This window comes from Cygnus olor, chromosome 1, assembly GCF_009769625.2.
Source record: "Cygnus olor isolate bCygOlo1 chromosome 1, bCygOlo1.pri.v2, whole genome shotgun sequence".
Classification (NCBI taxonomy): domain Eukaryota; kingdom Metazoa; phylum Chordata; class Aves; order Anseriformes; family Anatidae; genus Cygnus; species Cygnus olor.
In genome coordinates, this window is record NC_049169.1 from 187,862,015 (window position 1) to 187,884,918 (window position 22,904).

A 22,904-nucleotide genomic window follows, 5' to 3' on the forward strand; every position below is an offset into this window, starting at 1 on the left:
TGCAGCCAGCATGTTGCTCCTTTGTCAGCTGAGTAAGCCGAAGGGGTAACAGCAAAGATTGTGCAGCTGTCAAAGGAAAGGAGAACAGGACCATGAAGTGAGATTGAGATAGGCTGTGAAAGTAGCCTTTCTTAAGTATGTACATCTTAAGATGGTCGTCACAGAAACAAGGAGGCAAGTTATAAGCCAGTTGAAAATCTCAGTTAACTCCCCTGTATGTAGCCTCTGTTAAGTTTCCCTGAAGAGACAGACGGAGGAGTTTCAATGTCCGGTACAAGCTGAAAGTTTAAGATAAGAAATACCATCGTTGTATTTTCTTACATTTTCCTACTGTTACTCTGATGCAAGCTACAAAGGCATTTGTTTTCCTACAGCTCTATTTTGAATAAACCAAGCGAAATACCCGTCTTGTTTTGAATAGCTGGATGGGTGTTCAGTGCTGTGCATTTTCCTATTTCAGAGTGGTGCTGGAGTGCTTACAGTATCACTACAAGGCATACAGCTTACGGTTACAAACTTCTCATTGTAAAAAGCTGTGCAAGCATTGCTCTGTACAAGTATTGTGCATCTGAGGCAACTGGCTTTTGTTAGCTGGAAAGTGAGGAGGGAAGGGAGGTGTCAGTTGACCAGGTTAGCAGGAGAGCTGAGTATGGAAGGAGGAGAATTAGAAAGTGATGTGTAATCTAGGGGTTGAAAAGGCCCAGACTGACATTGTTCAGCCAGTGATGGGAGGATGAGAGGACTGCAGAAAGGTCTTGGCTGTTTTTGAAGTTAGAGGTGTGTTTTTGTGTTGGAGTTGAAGATGGGAAGTAAGGTAATAGTGATGGTAAGAACAGCATTTGTTTGCTTAACAAAGTTTCCTATTTACTTAGTAGAGAAACCTCCCCGCCTTTTCCCCATTTCCCTATTGGAAGCTTGTATTTAAAAAAGATATATATCAGGTTTTGAAGCTATGGAGATTGATTCTTTACATAAAAAATAAACATGATCTAATAAAATTGTTGTTTTCAAACTATCTTCTATTGCCTGCTGTCTTTCTGAATTCAGCTGGAGAAAACCGTATGAAATTGATCTGCCTGCTTTTAGTTCCAATCCATAGACGTGTAGGTTAACATACATTCATATTGCATTTAATCTCCGGAATTTTGTTCAGTGTTCTCTGTTGCTTCATATTTTGGTTGCCTCTCACTGCATGCTTGTCATTGTAATTAATTTGTAATCAAAGCATTCCTTCTTAAAATGGGAATGTTATGAAATTTCTAATTTATTACCTTTTCATCTTTTGACATCTGGTGTAGAGGTTTTTAACACTTCTTCCATTTGATTTAACTGGAACTTTTAACTGGAACATTTAAAACTTCTGTATATTGTTATTTCTAATTATAAAGTCATAAATAGCTAGCTTATAATATTAAATGATTTGACATAAACTAAGGCATGATTTCATCTGTTTCCTATAAGGAAAAAAGCCCTCTTTTCCTCTTAAATTCATTAACCTGTTTGAGTGCAGATTTGGGCCTCAGAGAAGCTAGTATAGCTAATATATTCTCCCTGGTTTAAAAAGTAAAATTAATGGGTGTTATTTTGCTCACTTTTTAATATGGAGATCTTAAGACTTCTTCATGTCTTTTTAAAAAAAATACACTTCTCATTCTTTGAGTGAATCTTGGGTATTTAGGAAGCCATATTTCATTATTTTAAAAGCAAAACGAAACAAAAAACAATTTCCGTGCCAGCTTTCTGATTAAATTGCATAGTGCTCTTGTTTGTCATTGTCTCAATTGGTAGAGGGCAGAAAACAGTTACTTCCCCATTACTCCTAAGATGTAAAAGCTTTTAGTGCTTTTTCTCTGTTGATAGAAGCTGCTCTTAATACCTCTAAATGGACTGTGTTTGCTGTGTAACAGTCTCCCCATCGCAATATAATTTGGTACCCGTATATGCTAATATTTTTATATAAAGCATAAAAACGTTATTTTCACATTTTACAGGCTGTGCCTAGTAGGTATGTGCTTCAATTTGCAGGTTGAGTGACTGCAGCTGAAAGGTTGGATTGCTTGCTGAGGGCTTTATAAAGAATTTTCTGACACTTTCAGTGTTAGATAATGGGCTTCGCTGCAGGAGGGCAGCATAAAATGAGAGCAGCTTTCACCACTGACAATTCATGATGCCTTCACAGAGGTGACGGGGAGGTTTGTCATGTTTGGGTGAGCTGGCGACAGTGTCAGTGAGTGGAAGACTCAAAGGAAGCAGTGCCTATGAGCTGGAAGGAATTTAGGGAAGAGGAACGTAGAGAGCATCTTGGCACAAAGGGAGTTATGGATGCTCTTCGAGCTGACTCTGCTTACCCCACTTCAATTCAGTGGCCTGCCTCTTTCAGACTGCCCAGGTCCAAATTGTGTGTCCTTTTCCTTCTAATCTCCATTTGAAACTTACCACCTGTGACATAGCTTCAGATCCTTAACAAGCCGTGTTTCAGTGTTCGAAGAAAACTGGAATGCCAATCCTGTCACCTTAAAATGAGAATTGAAAATACAGAAACAGGTTAAAGCAGTTATTTCTGACATTGATCACAAATAATAAGATTTGGAGAATCCAATTTCTGAAGTGTCTGAACAGCTCTCTTAATTTACAGCTGAGTTTCTTCACAGTACAAGGTCATGCTGTGCCTTTTCCTCGCTGTTGTGGCTAGATGGATAGATGCAATAGATAGATACTTTTACTTGGCCATGTTTTGGGAGCTGTGAAATTGGTGGTATTTGTTGCACGTTTTGACCCAAGTTAATGCAAAATATTATTAACTAATTAAATTTACAGGTAGGACAAAATGATATAGCATTGTTCAAATTTACATTTTTTTTGCGTTTACTTAGTGTCCTTGTTAATCCTTTGCACAACAGAAATATGCTTTAACATCTTAAAGTCAAGAAGAAATGACTTACATAAAATTTGCCATGCTTATGAATTTTCTCATACTTTGGATTTAATTTTACCTCTCTGTAGTAATACAATGCAAGCTAATAAATGTCTCTCTTCTTTTATAGTTTGGGAATACATGCTACTGCAATTCAGTTCTTCAGGCACTTTATTTCTGTCGCCCATTTCGAGACAAAGTCTTAGCATATAAGAGTCAACCAAGAAAAAAAGAGAATCTCCTTACATGCTTAGCTGATCTCTTCCACAGTATAGCCACCCAGAAGAAAAAAGTTGGAGTTATACCTCCCAAGAAATTTATAACAAGATTACGAAAAGAAAATGGTAACTTTTTTTTCTTTTTCTTGTGTAATAGCAAGTATGATTTGGTTCTGAAGTTGAAATAGTGGAATACCTACATATTTATTAGGGATGAAAAGTGTTCTTGGTGCTGTAGGGTAAAGACGAGGTGACCCTAGAATGAGGGTGTAACCCTGGATCTGTTTTGAGAGAATCCTCATCTCTTTCTCTTTGTATAGAAGTGAATGTATTGTCAGAGGCTGCTTCTGAACTTGCTTGCTAATATTGCCTAAGAGTTGTAATTTTATAATCCAAATTCACTGCAAAGCTTTTATTTTGTGTTTAAAAGATCATTACTCTTTGAATGTAGAACTGAATGCCAAATCGGATGTATGGAGCAGACATTGAGACATCCCTGCAAGAATCTAGCTTAAAATCCAGTGATTTTTTTATATTCAGTTAGCATTTATACAATACTTAGCTTGACTTGCGTTCTAAAGACTTAGTGCATTTTAAAATCAGTGTTTTTTATCTGATTTGTTTGATGTAATAGACATCCCAAATTTTAAGACATTGCCAGAGATTTTTAGCATTTCTTGTTTCTTACCTGAAGAAAGAAATGTCTTACCTAAGCAGAATAGAAAACTATCCTTAAGTTCTTCAGTAAGTGTACTTGAGTTAAGTGTTTTTATGCATTTACAGAAATTATTCATTATTATTTCATTAGTTAGTTAATAAACGTTGACTGACTATGACAAATGAGAAGAATGGTTCAAATGTAAAGCAGAAAGCAAAACACGGGAACCATTATGTTCTTTATAGAAGATGTTATTTTAAATGCTTAATTATGTCATGACACTGAAATTCTACACAGGAGAAGGAATTGAAAGATCTTCAGAGAGAAAATGTGAAAATTCAGATCTTGTTGGCTTTTTGAGTCCCTTAATGATGAAGCTCTCACCTTTTCTACAGAATTAAATGGCTAAATTGTTGACCAATGATTTCATGGACTTTGTATATACTATTACATGCTTATTGTAAAGGTACACAAATTTGAGCTTTAGAGAAGAGTAGGATTAAGAAAGAATCAGGTAAGTATGCAACACCAATCAAAACTCTGTTCCAGTCAGTATCCAGCTGTACCAGGGAGATGACTGAGAACATAAACTTCATGTATTCTACACTACAATGCTGCTATTCAATCTTTGTTTACTAAGCCTGGATCCAACATACATATATTAATGACCTTAAAGCTTAACTGTCTGTGAAGCAGCAACTGGCTTGAAGTCAGCTGAAGGTATACTGTTACGTTTACTTAAATTTCTTCTAATCATAAAATGAACAATGTTGTTCTTGTTAATTTACTGGCTGGGCAGATATCCCCAAGAGATCTGTGATGTAACATGGTGAGGAACCTCTGGAGTGTTTTACCTCAAGAGACTTGCAGCTGTTGTTCTGCCTTGACTTACTTGATTAAATAAAGATCTTGTAGGTGGTTAGATTCACAGTAGAACTTTTTCTTCTCAAAAATAGTGTAGGAGTTCATTAAATAGGCTACTTGATTCATATTCTTGGCTGCCCTATTGCACTATTTAACCAAGTGATACAGATCAGCATCGTATTCTCCCTACTTTCCTAATAACTCAGGATTTTTTTGTGTGTTTGAAGTTTACTCCTGGATGGCATCAATGTGAATGATAGTGAATAACAGTAAAGCTTTGATGTAGTCCCTGTATTCATTTCAAAACTTATTCATCACTGAGGATATTTTTCATTCATCTTTCCAGTCCTGAGAACTATTCCTCTCGTGAAGGCCAGTCTCTTAGTGTTATCAAAAGCAAATTGCAATTTATAGTTAACTGATGTGAGTGCTAAAAAAAAACCAAACAGGTATGATATTAGCCAATGATATAGCATGGTTGTTAAATTGACAGGAAAATTTCCTTTGAAGAACTCCTGGTCAGAAAGAGAGAAGTAACTGTTAATAAATGTGGTTCAATGCCCTTTAGGTTTTCTTAGTCCCATGAGTGAGGATTTGTAGGAGAGGATGTCTCAATGTGGTATTTCAAGGGGCTACAATAAATTGTTTTCACAGTGGTACCAGTCTGAACGTGAACAGGATAATAGACTTGTAAGAGAGTTTAATCTGTAGCATTGCTATACATTGCAAGTATGTGCCAGTGAAACTGTTTCCCATCAACTGAATTGATTCTATGATTGTTATGCTTAGAAATGTTCACAAACCAAGGTGAACTGCAAAACACAGTGACTGTTTTTATCTGTCCAACAAGTCTGCCAGTAATAAAGTTGCTACATATACCAATCTCTAGAAGCAATATTTCAGATCCTAAAAGATAGATCTGTTTATTACTTGGAGTCCTAATAAAAAGCTTGTTTGTTCTTGCCTTGGTTAGATAATCAGGCTAATGTGACATGGCTCCTACAAATACTGCCTTAAAGAGATCTGCAAAAAACAATGTTGTTTAAGAACTTGAGATACTGACATTTTAATCTTATTTTCATTGCTATTTCTGACAACAAAGCACTTATGACAGAGCAATGGTGGACTTAAAACCCTAAAAGTGAAAATCAGTAAAGGAATGTTTTGAACAGTTATTGTACATGTTCTTCCTTGATAGAACATATAAACAATGAAATATTTCCTATCGTAAGTTCCGAGTTCTTTGTGAAAATATCAACATCTAATGGCATTTGAGATGCCCTGTATTATTCAACACATCGACCTAAGCTTGTCTAAAATAGCTTAGCCCCTGTAGGAGATCCAAACCGTTAAAATCTATAAAATTTCAGGTGGCACTATACGTACACCAATGTTTAGTTAGCAGAATAGTGCCCTAGTTTTCTTGCAGAATGGTTCACTTTTTTGGTAACTCTGATCAGCTGAGATATTTATGTGAATGTAAACTGAGTTTCTCTCCATCCCCTGCTGCATTTTTGGCTTAATATGTGAAGTACTGATTTTAGTGTTTACTGTGAAATGATTCAAGACCCGAAACAAAGACTGATTTTGAAATTTGCGTTTTTAAAATCTTTTTTATAGTATAACACTAACCAATTTATTATTATTATTTTTAATCTTTTAGAGCTTTTTGATAACTACATGCAGCAGGATGCACATGAGTTCTTAAACTATCTATTAAATACAATTGCGGATATCTTGCAAGAAGAAAGAAAACAAGAGAAGCAAAATGGTCGCCTACCCAATGGCAACATTGATAATGAAAATAACAGTCCACCAGACCCAACCTGGGTTCATGAAATCTTTCAGGGAACATTAACAAACGAAACCAGATGTCTTACATGTGAAACTGTAAGTCTTTATTTACTTAATAAATGAATCGTGAAACAAAGTTCTGAAACATGAAGAATTTATCTCAACAGACTAACAAATCAGTTTCTTTCTTTAGAAATTTTACATTTGTATGAGCATACTGTGGATGCCAGTTGGCACTGAGACATTAGACCGGGATACTCAAAGAACATAAAATGCAGGAAAAGTAATCGTTTCTTAAATGTCTGTCCAAAGGTATTTTGCTGCTACTCGACCCTGATAAATAAACTCCCTCTTTGAGTGAGCTATACCAAAATTTCTTTGCGAGTAGTTCTACAGTAAGAGAAAGAATATATTTCAGAGAAAAACTTGTAATTGAATTTTACCTTCTTGAGAAAGAGAAAAAGCTGCACAATTTGAAAATTACGGTAATTTTGTCATGGTTTATGCCTTAGATATAGTAAAAAGCTAAATGACTGTATTTTTTGTGTGGCTCTTCATACCTATTTTCCTTAACTACGTAATGCATATATTTCAACATGACATTGGAAAGGAGGAATTAGTCAGATTAAATCTATATATTTCACATGTATTCTTTTCTGTCTTCTAGAAATCCCACCACTTTTTGATGTCAAAAAAAAAAAGTTTACTAACGTCATATGTAATGCAACTTCAGACTTCAATAGATCATGATATTTTGAGTAATTTAAGTGCTGATTTCAACAGACAATCTTTTCTTTTCTGGTACATTTCTCCTCCCTAGTTATTACCTCATGGCAACTGTCAGTCACTTTTCTTTTAGTTCTTAAATGGTGTCGTGTTTTTTTTTCTTCCTGAAAGATGAGTTTAGTCTAATGACCAATGTCATTACGTTTCCTCACTGTGGCATAGTGAATAATACCTGTCAGGATTTTGATTTAGGTATGGTCCGTAACACAATTAAAAAATACTGATATGTTCTTTACCAGCATTATTTTACTAGTTATCAGACCTATCACAATTTTGAGTTTTACTGATATTGTTCAGTTCTATTTATCTGTTAGTTATTGCTGAACAGGATATGTCATGGCTGTTCACAGCTATGCCTCGTTGACTAGTTGAATTTTGAAGAATATCTATCACAGGCCATTTTTTTCTAATACACATTGTTTTTTATATACTAGGGCTTTTGTATTCTATCCCCTAACAATCAGGAAACTATTTTATCAGCTTCTGTCTACTCAGTATATCAGCTTCTGATTAAAACACGGTGACCTGAAAATCAGCACTTAGAAACACATTTACACTTATTAAATAGGTAATAGTACTGTGAATAGTGTCTTATTTTCAAATATAGTGAGTATATATGATTGCTTTAATGTTTATTGAAATTGCTGGTATTTAGAGTGCTTCTGTGTTTAGAAAAATAAAATGTAAGGAATACTTGAATATAACTCATGTAGCAGATGACATAAGCTTTACATTGCATTACTTTGCATACTTACACAGCAATAAGGGATGATTTAGTGCTTATTAATGATAAGACAATAAGCTTAGATTTTTTTATTATTATTTAAATGTAGAATTTAATGCATTGTTAAATATAAAACACAATCTTTTTTCCAAGTGAGAATAAACATCTAAGATGTTCCTAAAAGCTAGTATAGCAAGATTTTATTGTATTTTTAATTGTCCTGATTATAGAGCTTCTTTCCAGGACACACTGTCTCATTAGCCCTTCTTTGATCTAAAAAGTTAACGTACTATTTAAAGGTTTATCCTCAGTTTAAATATGGACAGTGGAATATAAGAAACATAGATATGATTCTTTAACAAAGATTTGTGTCTTGGGTCAAGCTACACTAGAAACTAAATAAGTTACAAAGCATATTGTAAGTTGTCTTTATATTCTTTTAACGTGATTTCCTGTCATGATGCATTCCCCCTTCCATGATAGAGATATGAAGTATGATTAAGTGAATTTTACAATTTTATTGTAGCTAATTGATAAAAATGTTCTGAAAGTTCATTGGTTTTGCAGAGTTTCCCTCAAAATTTCAGGAAAGAATATCAGTGAACCATAAAATAATGTAATTGACAAAGGGGGAAATGGTCTTGGATCAAAAGCATCAGATTGATACTGATAAGGGTTTTCTAGTTCAGCTGGTGGTCTTGCTCTTGTTTTGGTATGATTCACCAACATATAAAATTCTTCTACTTTGGACTGAGGGAAGGCAATAAGGAATAACTCAGTGGTCTCTCTACAGAAGTTGCATTGAAGACTTAACTATGTCCTACTTTCCCTTCCCTCCCCCACAACAAATCGTGCCCTTTGTTTCAGCTTAATTTAAAAATAGTTTCTGTCTTAGCACACATGGGAGCTTACAGCTGCAAAAGCTTTTTTGTCCACGAGCCGATTCACGTTGCTAGCAAGATACCAAACTGAAAGAAATACAGATTCCCTGAGTGTTAGCCATCTGGGTTTTGTGTTCTGTGTGGCGTTGGCCATTAGACTACAGATGTGCTGTCTGAGTGGAGATTATGTCCATGATGTGAGAACAATGTACCATGCATTTTCATCAGAATGTTGGAACACGCCAGTACATCATTGTTCAGATACATGTATTGTGTTCGGAGCACTCACAAGGCTTTTTGAATACATCTGGGCTTTACTCTGCAAGTGATGACAATGTGTGTTGCTGGGGTTGGTTTTCTTTCATTCTATAGATGATTGCAATACATAGTTTTGAAAATTTGATCACTTTAGTCTAAGGAATTTAGTGATGTTTATTGGTAAATATAATCTGTAGAGAAGAAGAGACCATGGTTAGAGTGTGAGATTATTTTTTTTTTCAGTAAAACTGTACACATAAATTAACTGTTCAAACACAACTGCATGAAAAATCTTAAAGAATAGCATATTCTAAGTTATCAGCCTAGATAGAAAAAATCCATTTAGTTATTCTTTCAATAAAACAACGGTTCCTCATGATCCAAAGTGCACAATGACCAGCTAACCTGAGAGACGTTCTTGAAGACAGTATATCAATATTATCACTAAGAATAGAAAAATTCCTTTTGCAAACTCCTGATTTCAGTACCTATTTCCTTTTCAACCAACTATAATACATCCCTTTTTTCTTCCTCACTCGCCTCCCTGCCCTTACAGCTTCTGCTTGTGATAAAGCCACCTATGAAATTTTCATTCTTTCATGGAATTTTCTTTGATTTGACCAAGAGAGGAAGAAATATCTTAATTACATGTCTGAATAACACTGATCACATGGCACCTTAATTCTAGCTGTCCTCGCTGAAGACTGCAGCAGAGTGTTTTCTATAACTGATTTTTTTTTCTGAGCCATTCTTAATTCCTAGGCTACAATGATTTCCACCAGAGTTCTTAGTGTTCCAAACTCAAATTGGTAATTCTGAAAGTGGCTTGCAATGACATCTTTTGAAGAACTGTTGATCTGCATACACCTAAACTGCATTACAACCCTGAAGATGGGAAATGAGCAATGTGCTGAAGATGCTGGTTGCTTTTTTTTCCCACCCTAAAAGTGTCTTGGAAGTTTTCTGCATATATTCTGGAAGTCTAAACATTACACTTAAGCATTTAAATGTTATTGTAGACATATGTACTGGCACAGTGGCATATTTTTTGTGTATGTATACTTATTCTTGGAAAGATTATCTACAGAATAGTGGGACAAATCTTTCTCCAGTCCTCTCATAGATATTTACAGAAAGTTTTAACTTAATTTCATAAATGTTTTTTTTTCTTTTGATTTGCCCAATTACATTAATTTTCAGAAATAATTGTCTTGACCAGATGTATTTTTCTTTTTATTCTCCATGTCTGCTGCCCTTAGGAACTGTGTGCTTCTCATCTCTTGATAATCAGAGAAAAGCTTCAAATTTCTCTTAGGGAACATAAATCTCGTAGGTTTTAAAGATAAATATTTAGCTCTAGCTGCTTTCAATCAAGAAATTGCAGCTGGGCACCTTTTCTGAAAGCATTCGCTTTTGTATGTAGGAGCCATAAAAGGCAGTAGACCTTCTCACCAGTGATACCAAGTATCTCTAGATACATAGGGCAAACACTAGCAGATAAAAGTTAAGGTTGCAGTTTGCTATTTCCTAAACATTTTAATAACATGGTTGATTTTCAATCAGTCTCTTCCCTAACAGAGTGCAACACCCCTGCCCCTCCTTTGCTGTGAGTCTCTTCTGAAGAGCTTGTAGACCTTTATTCCAGTGTTCCTCTTGTGTGATTCATCCCACCACGTTTCCGTGATTATAGTCATAGTCATAGGTCATAGTTTTCTAATTGCACCATGGTTTCCAGCTCCTCTTGCTCGTTTCCCATGGTGTGTGCAGCAGTGTAGATGTTATCCACAGTTCTGCCTCTATCAGACTGAATCCCAAGCTCTTGTTTACCAACAAATATGCCATCTGTTGCTCATGAATCTAGACGGAAGGAGTCTTCAAAGCATTTCTGCTCTTTATTAGGAATGCTAGGATAGGCAAATACATATCTTTCAATAAGAGGAAATCATAGGGGAAGAGAAGAGGTGAGAGCATTATATAGGAGAAAAATCCCAGTGATTATATTCTTTTGAAAAGTGTGAGGTGTAGAAGGAACTTGGAATTATTGTTGAGCTAAAATCACAGCATAATCACTGGCACTGTATACTTCCATGGACACATACACATTTCCTTCTTCCTCTTTCTGAACAAAATCAGAAACAGATCTAGCAAATCTCTAACGTGCAAAGACATTTCACTTGTAGCAATTTTTTGAAAACTATTACAAGGGCAGTGATGCATTCTGTCAATAGAAAATGATGCTGAAAAGGAGGTAAATTAGCATAACAGGTTTTAACTGTAATCTGCCTGTCTTTTCTTCCTGCAGATAAGCAGCAAAGATGAAGACTTCTTAGACCTTTCAGTTGATGTGGAACAGAATACTTCAATCACTCATTGTTTAAGGTAGATGCGAAAATCTGAACTTCCATATTTTGTCTGTCTTTTTTTAACTACGAAAGCAGAAAGTAAAACTAAAAGCTCGTAGTCATTTTATGTAGCAAATTTTACTTTATGTAAACGTAATAAAATAATGTTTCTGTTGTTTATTTATGTATGTTTATATATATTTTTCAGGTAAGAAACTAGTATCTATATATTTTTTTTTTTTATTCAGGGGTTTCAGCAATACAGAAACTCTGTGCAGTGAATACAAATATTATTGTGAAGAATGTCGCAGTAAGCAAGAAGCACATAAAAGGTACATCAGATTCAGGGAAGGAAAAAAAACATATGTATTTCATGAAAATACTCTTGTATTTCCTTTTCTGTGTGTTTGAGGCATGAGGAGAAAGTTCTGTCTCTCTTAATTGTTCTCACTCTTCTTCCACTTAAGAGTAACTTGGTTACATTCCTCGTGCTTGAATTCATCGAGGCTACTTCCATGAGTAACAAGAATCCATGTAAAGTGTTTTGGGAGGCCTATTATTTATTTTAAGAATGACAAAAATAATGGTCTTAAGACCAAAGATAGGTTAAAAAGACAAGCTAAAATAAACTACTAATAATTAGTTAAAAATTCTGGGTAGTAATGAAAATTTACTGATTTTATGGGACTTCTTAAACTTGTTTTTCTCTAAATAATTAAATATTTTTTACGATTGCTGTAAGAGACAGTTTGATAGCACTTTGTTTTTACTGATTCAGTCTGAATGATGCTTGTAATAACACTTTTTGCTAACTGAGATTTTGATTAGTTGTGCTAAACATCTGCATGACAGTGCTCCTGAAAAGCATCTGAAGTTCCATGGAAGCCTGTAGTTTATTTAGTGTAAAAACATATCTTGTCTAATATTTCTTTTAGTCTTGTTTACACCTTTGAAAAAACTTTGATGTTGTGTACAGTGCTGTATTTATTACCTAAGAAAGTATTTGTCTGCTTATATGGATGAGTTGCAGGGATGGGAACACTGACATGCTCTACTGGTTATACCACTGATTCTGGTTATTTGGATTACCGCAGATTGAACACATGGCTTTTGGCGTATCTCATATGCCAAGTTTGCTTTTACACATTGCATAAGCTTACTAATTGATGTGTGTGAGAGGGTTGTGAAGCAAGGTCTGTCCTGTTGTCTTCTGTTGCCTTAGCTTTTTTTCTGTGTGGGACGCTACATGATCCCTGACCAATAATAAGATGTGTTGACATAAGCCTGTACTGTAGGCACTGATATATTGGCAAAACACAGCTTTTATTGTTTATATTTTACTCTTCATGTGGCCCTTAAGGTCAGTTTCACTGCAGTCATAATTTTCTTCCTTCTCTATATCATAAAGTTTATCCATGTTAGTGTCTGTTCAACTAGAAAAAGTGATTTTTTTGCCAGTGAAAGAGCTCCTATTGTCAAACACAACTGCATTTTTAAAAGAGGACTTCCATTTTGAAAAAAAATAAGTGGAGCAGAAATTATATCCATATCTCAGTAATATATTAAAAAGTAACTGTCCAGAAAAATAGCTGCTCCTGTCATCTTCCACCCCTTCTCCAGCATTTTTCATTTCCTAGTTCCCTTGCAGGCCAAAGAGAAAACTTGAGTCTAGCATGGTTTTTCAGATACTATCAAGTCTGAGTTTAATGAGAAAAGAAACAGGTGTGTTTTCAAGGATTTTGTCCCCAGTCCCTTATCTTTTGGAAAAGGATTATGTTGTACAAACATATTTACTGACATTCCGAAAATACGGTCTTAGTAGACACACCTGAAGCCTTCATTGGGCTGTATTGTTAAGACTTTTGAGCAACCTTTCAGGGCTAAAGGCAGTCTGACAGATTCTGCACAGTGCTAATCTAAGGTAATAAGCTGTGCCAAGAAGCACTGCGCTCTAACTTGGTAGCTGTTTTTGTGGCAAATTTATTTTATTTTGTGGGCAAATTTATCTCCCAGAGGGTGGAAGTTTCTGTTTGTTGCCAGGCCAGCTGTGTTTGCCTGATGAGGATTTGTAAGCACTGAATTGAGATCTCAATACCTCAAACTAGGGAAGGGGGCCAGTGAGTCCTCAGTAAAACTAGGTTATCACATCCCGACTTTGACTTCAGTAAAGTGAAGCTGCAACATGTACGCAAAATCATTGCACTTACAGCATAGCATTATCTTATTTTGGCAGCATAAGGTAAGCCGAATAACAGTGTTCTGTTTGGATCCCTTGGCAATGTTAAATGAATGGCTTGATATGAAAATGTGGAGTAATACAAATGTGACAAAGTCGTATTGCCTGTTTTAAAATTCTTGTTTGACGTGGCCAGTTTAATGGGAAGTTCAACTGACACAGGACCTCTGGAACAACTTTGTTGCGACACCTCCAATGTATACCAAGTGGGGTGTAGGATTTGCATTTGGGAACTCAGGAAAGCTCTAGGGAAGTATGTCTTAAAACTGAATTCTGTGCTACATGGCCGTGTGGTGGTTTGATACTGGTAGGTAGCTAAGTGCCACCATGCCAGTCTCTGATTCCCCCTTTTCAAAAGGACAGGGAGAGAAAATACAATGGAGAGTTTCGTGGACTGAGTAAGAACAGGGAGATCACTCACCAATTACTGTCACAGGCAAAATAGTAAGGGAGATTAATATTATTTATTGCCTATCACTGGCAGACTAGAGCAGTGAGAACTAAAAGCAAACTAAAAACACCTTCCCCCCCATCCACTCTCTTCCACCTCCTCCCCCTGAGTGGTGCAGGGGAACAGGGAATGGGGGCTGCGGTCAGTCCCTGACGCTTCGTCTCCGCAGCTCCCTCACGGTCCCTCCCTGCCCCTGCTCCCCGTGGGGTCCCTCCCACGGGATGCCGTCCTTCCCGAACTGAGCCTGCGGTGGCTGCCCACAGGCTGCAGCTCTTCAAGAACTGCTCCCACACGGCTCCGTACCACGGGGCCCATCCCCCAGGAGCAAACTGCTCCAGCACGGGTCCCCCACGGGCGGCAGCTCCCCCCAGACCCCCTGCTCCTGCGTGGGCTCCTCTCCACGGGCTGCAGCTCCAGCCCGGGGCCTGCTCCTGCAGGGGCTCTCCATGGGCCACAGCCTCCTCCAGGCCACATCCCCCTGCTCCACCGGGGGCTCCTCCACGGACTGCAGCGTGGAGATCTGCTCCATGTGGGACCCGTGGGCTGCAGGGGGACAGCCTGCTCCACCAGGGGCCTCTCCACAGGCCGCAGGGGAACTTGTGCTGCGTGCCTGGAGCACCTCCTGCCCTCCTGCTGCACTCACCTTGGGGGCTGCAGGGCTGCTTCTCTCTCAGCTCTCACCCCTCACCCAGCTGCTGTAGCACAGCAGATTTTTCCCTTTCTTCCATCTGCTCACCCAGAGGCGCAAACAACATCACTTATTGGCTTAGCTGTGACCAGCAGCAGGTTCCTTTTGGAGCTGGCTGGAGCTGGCTCCTATCTAACGTGGGGCAGCTCCTGGGCTCCTCACAGAGGCCACCTGTGCATCCCTCCCACTACCAAAACCTCGCCACATAAACCTAATACAGGCCTTTATGTCTAAATTATTATATGGGTTGTTCATGCGTCTTCATTTAGCTACTATTCTAAATAAATTTACAATTCTCTCAATTGCTAAGACCACCTTTGCTTTAGCAACACAGGACAAGTTCTGTATTATTTAGGTGACTGACGATTTTAGCATCTTTTTAATGCATGTAATTTTTTTAAAGACTTCAGTATATACGTTTCATGTTTGTCAATGTCAGCTGAATGATTTGGCTCAGTATTGGAAATACTGTTTTTTTTTTGTTTGTTTGTTTTCAGGATGAAAGTAAAAAAGCTACCTATGATTCTAGCTCTCCATTTGAAGAGATTTAAATACATGGATCAGCTGCATCGATACACAAAACTCTCTTATAGAGTAGTTTTTCCTTTAGAGCTTCGTTTATTTAACACCTCAGGAGATGCCACCAATCCTGACAGAATGTATGACCTTGTTGCTGTGGTAGTTCATTGTGGAAGGTAATAATATATTTTATGTAAGCGATTTTTGTGTAAGCTTAACTGCGTTTACAAAAACAAAACACCCAGTATCACATAACTAATAGCATTTAGAGATCTCTTAAAAGTTTCTTAGCAAGGAAAGCATTGTGAAGAAATGCTACCAATCCTGGTAATATATGGCCTTGTTGCCATGACAGCTCATTGTGGAAAGTGGTAGCAGTATGTTTCATAGGAGTATTTGTATGAGACTATGTCAAAAGGAAAAAAAAATATAATAAAAAAAATACCCCATGTCATATAAGCAATAACATTTAAGGATCATAGGATCATTTTAAAAAATGGAGGAGAGAAAGCATTTTAGAACAGATGCTGCTTTATAAAGGGTTTTCTTCAGGGTTTTGTGTGTTTCCCACAGACTTTATCAACATTTTCTGAAATATACTCATATGGTGTGAGTTTTGTTGATTATTTCCTTGCTTTCAGAATGTGACTGTTAGACTTGTATTTGAATCATAGAATCATTAAGGTTGGAAAAGACCTCCAAGATCATCTGGTTCAACCATACCCCTACTACCAATGTCACCCACTAAACCATGTCCCTAAGCACCACATCCAGCCTTTCCTAAAACGCCCCCAGATAGAAGAAAACTTGATTTTGCTGTTTTACATAGATGTTCTTATGGTTTCAAGTCTTTAAATTAGGGCTGCTGTACAAACTGCTTGTTGACTAAATAAAAGCGTCGAAGTGGAAAATGATGATTTAACATCTGGAATCATAGAATAATTTACACTGTGAGGTCAACTACCTAAAGGTTAAAGCAGGGCTAACTTTGACATTTGATTAGGTTGCTCAGGGCTGTACCCGGTTCAGTTTTATGACTAGGAATGGGGATTTTTACTGCCTCTTTGGGCAATTTGTTTCAGTCCATCAGCGTTCTCACTGTACTTTCTTTCCCCTTTATATCACATCAGAATTTCCCTTTTCACGCTTTGTGACGATTGTCTCTCTTACCCCACCTGGTGCTGTAGTTCTCTGACAAATGGAGTAGCCTGCTGCTGGCCTTGCACCAGTTTATCAGTCTCTCTGTTGCATTAACCAAGTGGTGTCTGGAATTCCATGTCCAATTTTGGGTCCCAGAGTGCAGAGTAGCAGGGAGTATCACTCTAACAGTACAGCCCTACATATGCTCAATCTTGGAAACTTACCCATTCTCAGAGCCATGTCAGGTTAGTTGTGTTTTACTTTGGGTTGTATAATTTGGTACGCAAACATCCCTCATAGATGGTAGCCTTCCGTCCCTGATACAAACACAAAAATTGTATGAGTGTCATTAGCAGGTTAAGGCAGTTCCAGAACTACTTTAGGTAGTTGTCTGCTTTCAGTTTTAAGGTTCAGCTAGTTTGGAATGTGTATCATTTTCTTACCTGAAATCTGATTAATTAGTAAGACACTTTTACAGGTTTCATTCCTGTCATGGTTGTGGAGAAATTTCTTGTCTGCCACAAACTGAAGAGCTGTGCATTAGAACTGCTTTAGTTTAAACGGGAGACCTTTCCTTGCTGTAAGGATTCTTTAAACTTCTAAATTGTCAGTTTAATTCAGTTTTTGTTTGCAGTCAAGCAAATGAAGAGATTCCTGATTGAGCCTGTAGATGAACAGCAGCTCTACATGTTCTTCTTTATGAAGATCAGAACTGCTGTGGGATCTATCCTGTCCTTATGAAGCATCAGAATAATTTCTTGATTTCACTTCCCTGTCTCTCTTTTATTTCCTTTCATTTATATTTTCATGCCTGTGCTGCTTATTTCTCAGTTTATATATAATCCTTTTTTTTTTTAGCACAGCATTAAGTAGAGATAAGTGAGACATTGTTATGAAGATGATTTAAGTGGAAGAAAAAGAGGAAAAGAAACATCCAAACAGAAATTGTGTTGGTACCCATTTCAATTACCGTTAAATACTGCTTTTCTACAAGAAAAAAACACTTTAATGAAATACGTTTGTACATACATGTGTTACAGTTTGTGTTCTTTTTTTTTTGATTGTATTTTACAGTGGCCCTAACAGAGGACATTATATTGCAATAGTGAAAAGTCATGATTTTTGGTTGCTTTTTGATGATGATATTGTTGAGGTAAGCTTTGTGTATACTCTGGACTTTTTTCTCATACCAACCAGAGCACTTGCAGCCCTTGTTGTGTGCATGATTACTTAAAGTAAAAATACTGATACGCTAACGAGAAGAGTTATTCAATCCCAATCTAAATGATCAATAACAGTGAGCACAGAGCTGCAGCTTACAATTTGACTGTGCAATAATTTTAATTGCATTTCGTTTTGTATAATTCTGAAAAGAAGCTTCTTTGTTTATGGCCATTGTCTTTCACCTTTGTTTAGTAAGCTGTTCCTGTGGCCAGAGTATATGGCAAATAAAGGTGCAGATAAATTGGTTTTATTGCAGTTCTTCTCTGAGAGTAAATAATTTCTTGGAGGAATGTATTTGTGCATATTTTCTAAGAGGTTATAAATTATTGGAATGGATCAGTCTTGTCATCTGTTTTATAGAATGTCCTGGATTGTTTCAGAAAAAGCTGCAACAAGTGTCAAAGTAGACAAACTGGGGGTTCCCAAGTTTCAGCATAAAATTTAAAAGTTAGTCCCTGAAACAGGAGTCTTTTGCTTATGGTATTCTTGCTAATATTAGCCATGCTTCCAGGAATTCTTGTTATTCAAACAAACAAACAAACAAAAAAAATCCCTTCACCAGTTTTCACTTTGTCAACTGTTTCATCAGTTATCTTTTATTCTTCATTGAGAAAAAAAGCAGAAACTGCTCATGTCTATATTTTGTACTGTTACAGGTTTTTTGCTTGTTCTGTCATCTTCCTTTTTCTCCCCTTGTTTATGCTTATGCATGAACAGAAGTATGATTGTGCTGTCCACGTCCTTTATTAGATTTAATTAAGCCAGTACAATGAATAGTTTACATTTTTTCTTACATTATACAAGTACTGTATAATTAAAAAGAAGTAAAATGAGTGAGACAGGTATTGGACTTACTGTGTTAATTGGCAGGACAAGTCAAGGGTATTAAGGATTCTTATCTCCAAGCCACATTATGCATCGTTTTTCACACAGGAAATGACAGACATGGAAATATGCAGGGTTGCTGGGAAAGTAAAAGGATTGCCTCTATGCTTTATCAAGATACACTGTAAATTGAAATGTCTCAATAGGTCAAAAGTTCACTTTCCTCCAAGGAAAAGAGAGGCCACTGTGGTAGATCTCATATCATTTCACAAACATCAGGGACAATCTCTCCAATTCCAAAGCAGTAACACCTGGCAGTAATGTATTTTTTTCCTCTTAGCTCTTCTAAAGAGGAAGGAAATAATCTTCTCGTTCTCACATCTAAAACATCTCATTGCCTTTTAGGCCCATGGTTAGTCAAGTTGGAATGACTTGTTCCTTCCTGAGAGAGGTTTCATTTCAAATAGTGGGAATGCGATTAAATAATGTCTGCCTAAGTGAAGGAAAGTTCATCTTTCCACCTTTTGTTGTTTGTAGCCTAATTATCCTTGGTTTAAAATATAGCACGAGAGCTTGCTTTTAATTTCAATTTCTTTTGTATAAAAAGTGATGACAAGAAAAACAGACTTTACTCATTTCAAAAATGTCTGGTTTTGGCAGACACTTTAAGTCTTTCCCCAGAAATCTTGGCTATGGGAGGCTTTCCAGGCTGGCAGGATCACAGACAAAATTTGTATGAAAAATTAAGAAAAAGTTAGCCTTCATTCTTTGCTTTCTCATTATTCTCATTTGCAGTTGACTGGCTTATACTGCTTAGAGTTAGAAATGATGAGGTTTGCTTAGAGTTAGAAATTATGTTCTTCATTGTGAATTTAAAATCTTAGTGGGATATTGTTATCTTTAAAGCTTTTCTGTGTGAAATTTGCACAAACAGTGCACCTTGGGTTACGCTCATAGGTTCACTTAATCCTTAAAATTGCACGCACATATATACATAAACATATGTATCCACTGCCATCTGTGCAGTTGACGACAGACTGGAAACATAACAAATTTAAGAATTATTGGGCTTTCATTATTATATGTAGTACGTGAAAGATATTTTTATTTGAGAACATATTTTAGAGTGGAACATAATGTGATGTATATGTTATGCAAGGTATTCATACTTCAAAATTTTGGATTTTTACATACAGAAAATTGATGCACAAGCTATTGAAGAATTCTACGGGTTGACATCAGACATCTCAAAGAACTCTGAGTCTGGTTACATCCTCTTCTATCAGTCTCGGGATTGAGGGGGAACTGTAGCGAAGAGAGATTGTTATGCCTCACATCTCTATCTTGGAATGGAGCAAGCACTGAAGAAAAGAAAAGCAGGAAGCTCCAGGGGTGGTAGCACAGTTTGCACACAACTAAGCAAAGAGTTTGGGATTTTTAAAACCTTCATATCATTACCATTTTATTTGCTCAGGTATCATGCTGACTACACGTCTCCACTGCATCCCGTAAGCAAAAAAGAGATACCAACCAGTCTTGCAGGAGCTTTCCATTAGGTAATGCTGTTTCTGTGGTCCTAATTCAAAGCCCATTAAGGTCACTGGAGAACCTTACATGGACTTCAGTGGAATTTGAATCAGGTTCTAACTGCACTGCCAGATTGGTGCAATAGGAGCATTAGAAATCTGTATTTTATACAGACTTCACATATAAAAAGTAAAGGACTCTTTGTGAACTTAGTTTCCTGTGCTTAAGTTTGAAAGAATGAGGCTGGGAGGGTTAACATGTAAGCAAGAAGATATATCTGGGCCCAATTGCCTTCTTGATGGTAGTAGTTTAACTGAAGATATAAACTGGTGTCAGGGAGGCAAGTATGTTTTGCTTCTCTGAAGAAGCTTACGTTATTTATAATGTATGATCGGGAACAATCAGTCAAGATTATGGCTTTTAATCTCCGTATGGGGAAAGGTTTGGTTTGTAATAGTTTATTTTTATTTATAAATTATTGTAACTTAGGATCTTGTGTACTGACTGTCCTTTATTCTAACAAGTATTGAGAATTTTATATATTAATTTGAATTAAAACTATGTTAAAATGTTAAAGAAGAGCCAACATAAATTCTAAAAACACTGTCTACAATGTCTTAAAAAATTAGTAACATAGGAGAGAGATTTCCTTCTGGAAGAACTGGTATCTAAGTGAGGTACTTTATTTAATTAAACTAGAATACCATCTTTCCATTAATGGGGGAAAAAAGTGAACAAATATTACACAGAAGACTTTTAAGAATGCATATCAAAAGAAAATGTTGGTGCAGTGGTGGTATACCAGTCTTTATAGTTCTTTAATCATTTATTAATGGCTTGTACTCTAAGCAAATTAGAATTATTTGGATCAAAATAAACTGTTTTCAGAATTTCATACCCTTTCTTAAAAACAGATCCACTTATGTTACCAATAACATGGGTGACTGTCTCAAAAACCACTCAAGGTCTCAAGTATAAATTTTTCTAAGTAATAAAAAGAAACAAGATTAAATTTTAGTGAGACTGAAGGTACTGCATTCCTTTAAAAGTAGAATGAAGCGTAGGGTTTTTCACTGAAACCAACTGTTTTACCTTGCTTTGGGTTTATGAAACAGCATTAAGAACTAACTCTTGACAAAACACCTGATCTGTAATAAATGTGAACTACTGTGATCTGACATTCTTCCATTTAACAGTACTTTGTCTGACAGTAGCTGAATGTAATTTCTGGAAAGTCAGGGGATATGCATTCCAGATGATGGCAATCAGGTCTTGGATGTCCTTGTCACCCCTCTTCAGCTAGTGATTTTTACATTATTGTAGTTTTCTAAGGTTATTTTATTGATACTGTTACAACTTTTGAAAAGAATGTCTCCTGTCTGCTGCTATAACTGACTATTTACTTACCTGTATCTTTTAGCTCAGGAAATGACTTCACCTATTCGCTCAGTTGAACAAATCTTTAACAGGGTCACTAAATAAATTGGGCTATTTAGCAACTGTCATGCTGTAACAAATTGCTTTTGTAAAATGCAAAGTTTCTAAAGCCCTGGTTTGGCTAGAATTCTTTTGTATAAAATTATGTATCATGATTAAACTACCAGCATTGTAAAGTAAAGCTTAAATATTGTGGGAGATGCAGAAAGTATGATTGGATTTTTCTTAAGGGATTCAAGTAATTTTAACACCTTTTTTCAGCTTTCAGTGGGAAAAGGGTTAAGGAGTGAGCCGGTTGGTTAATGGTGCATGTTAGAAGGATGAAGTCCTTTGCATACTAAAGGTACAGTATTGTAAAAGAACTGTCATGTTACTTTTTGCTAATGGACAATTTTTTCGTTCTTTTTCTTTTTTTTTTTTTTGTGTAGTCAAAATCTGAGACTAGTTGCTAAATACTTTATACCCTAACAAAATTCAAAACATTTTCATTTTATTCACTGGTTTTACTCCTGCCACATATTTTTATAAGGCGCTGACTTTCATTTTGTATAGGGTTTTTGAGATAGTATTCCAAATTATATATTTCATTTTACTTTTAGTGCAGCTGAAATAATCGGAAGTTCTCAATTAAACTATTATCAGAAACTGCAACTTCATAAAAAAAAAAAAGAAAAGAAAAGAGGCAGGGAAGTACAAAATATAACTGATCGGTATGTAAAGCATTACAGGATTATTTCGTGGCTGTAGTACAGAGGGGAGTATGGGAAAGTTGTCAGTTGTTGTAAATGGTGGAAATGATTTGCTGTGTAACTATGTAAATGTTAATTGGGACTGCAGTCCCCTATTTTGTATATTGGAGCAAAAAACTTCTATTAAATAAAGTATGTTCTCTAAAGGTAAGTACTGCATCCTCTGCAGAGCCCCAATGGTCAGTCTTCTGTCTTTTGTGCTTTTCAGTGTTTTCAAACTTAAAAAGTATGTGGAGCTTCCTGTATTAAGTTAACTGTCCTTAGCCATGGAGGGAGAAGTGTGTTTAAATATGGTGCATTTTATATCTATGTCTGTTGTTACAAAAAATGGTTTGGTGGCAGTAATGTTTTTGGTGGTGCACTTACTTCTCTAGAACTAGTTTTTAAGTCGGTTGTTGATCTCTGAGGCAGAGAAGAGGGAGTGTTTTGAAATACCATTCTTTCTTGACTTCCATTTCCTCCAAAAATCTTTATCTTGCTACAAAATATGCATTCAAGTTACCTAATTGATTTCTTCGATTGCCACTTTGTGGGAGGGGAAACGGAAAGAAAAATAGGAGTGCTTACAGTATTAGCATAAGAGAGAGACTGACCAAAGAACTGGAGTCTAGCATCAGAAGAAAAAGGTGCATTACTTCATTAAAAATCTCTTTTCATTATCTGTGTGTG

The 22,904-nt window shown here is 36.4% G+C and overlaps 1 protein-coding gene across 1 annotated transcript in view; it reads left to right on the forward strand.

Moving 5' to 3' along the window:
- Window positions 1-22,394, forward strand: part of USP12 (ubiquitin specific peptidase 12) — a 36,990-nt gene extending 14,596 nt beyond the window's left edge. The window contains exons 3-9 of the mRNA XM_040543925.1: window positions 3,045-3,258; window positions 6,318-6,544; window positions 11,400-11,476; window positions 11,688-11,771; window positions 15,312-15,509; window positions 17,548-17,626; window positions 19,719-22,394. Of these exons, the coding sequence (XP_040399859.1) occupies window positions 3,045-3,258; window positions 6,318-6,544; window positions 11,400-11,476; window positions 11,688-11,771; window positions 15,312-15,509; window positions 17,548-17,626; window positions 19,719-19,820 (981 nt within the window). The 3' untranslated portion in view covers window positions 19,821-22,394. The remainder of the gene's footprint in view (window positions 1-3,044; window positions 3,259-6,317; window positions 6,545-11,399; window positions 11,477-11,687; window positions 11,772-15,311; window positions 15,510-17,547; window positions 17,627-19,718) is intronic.
- Window positions 22,395-22,904: the final 510 nt, after the last annotated feature.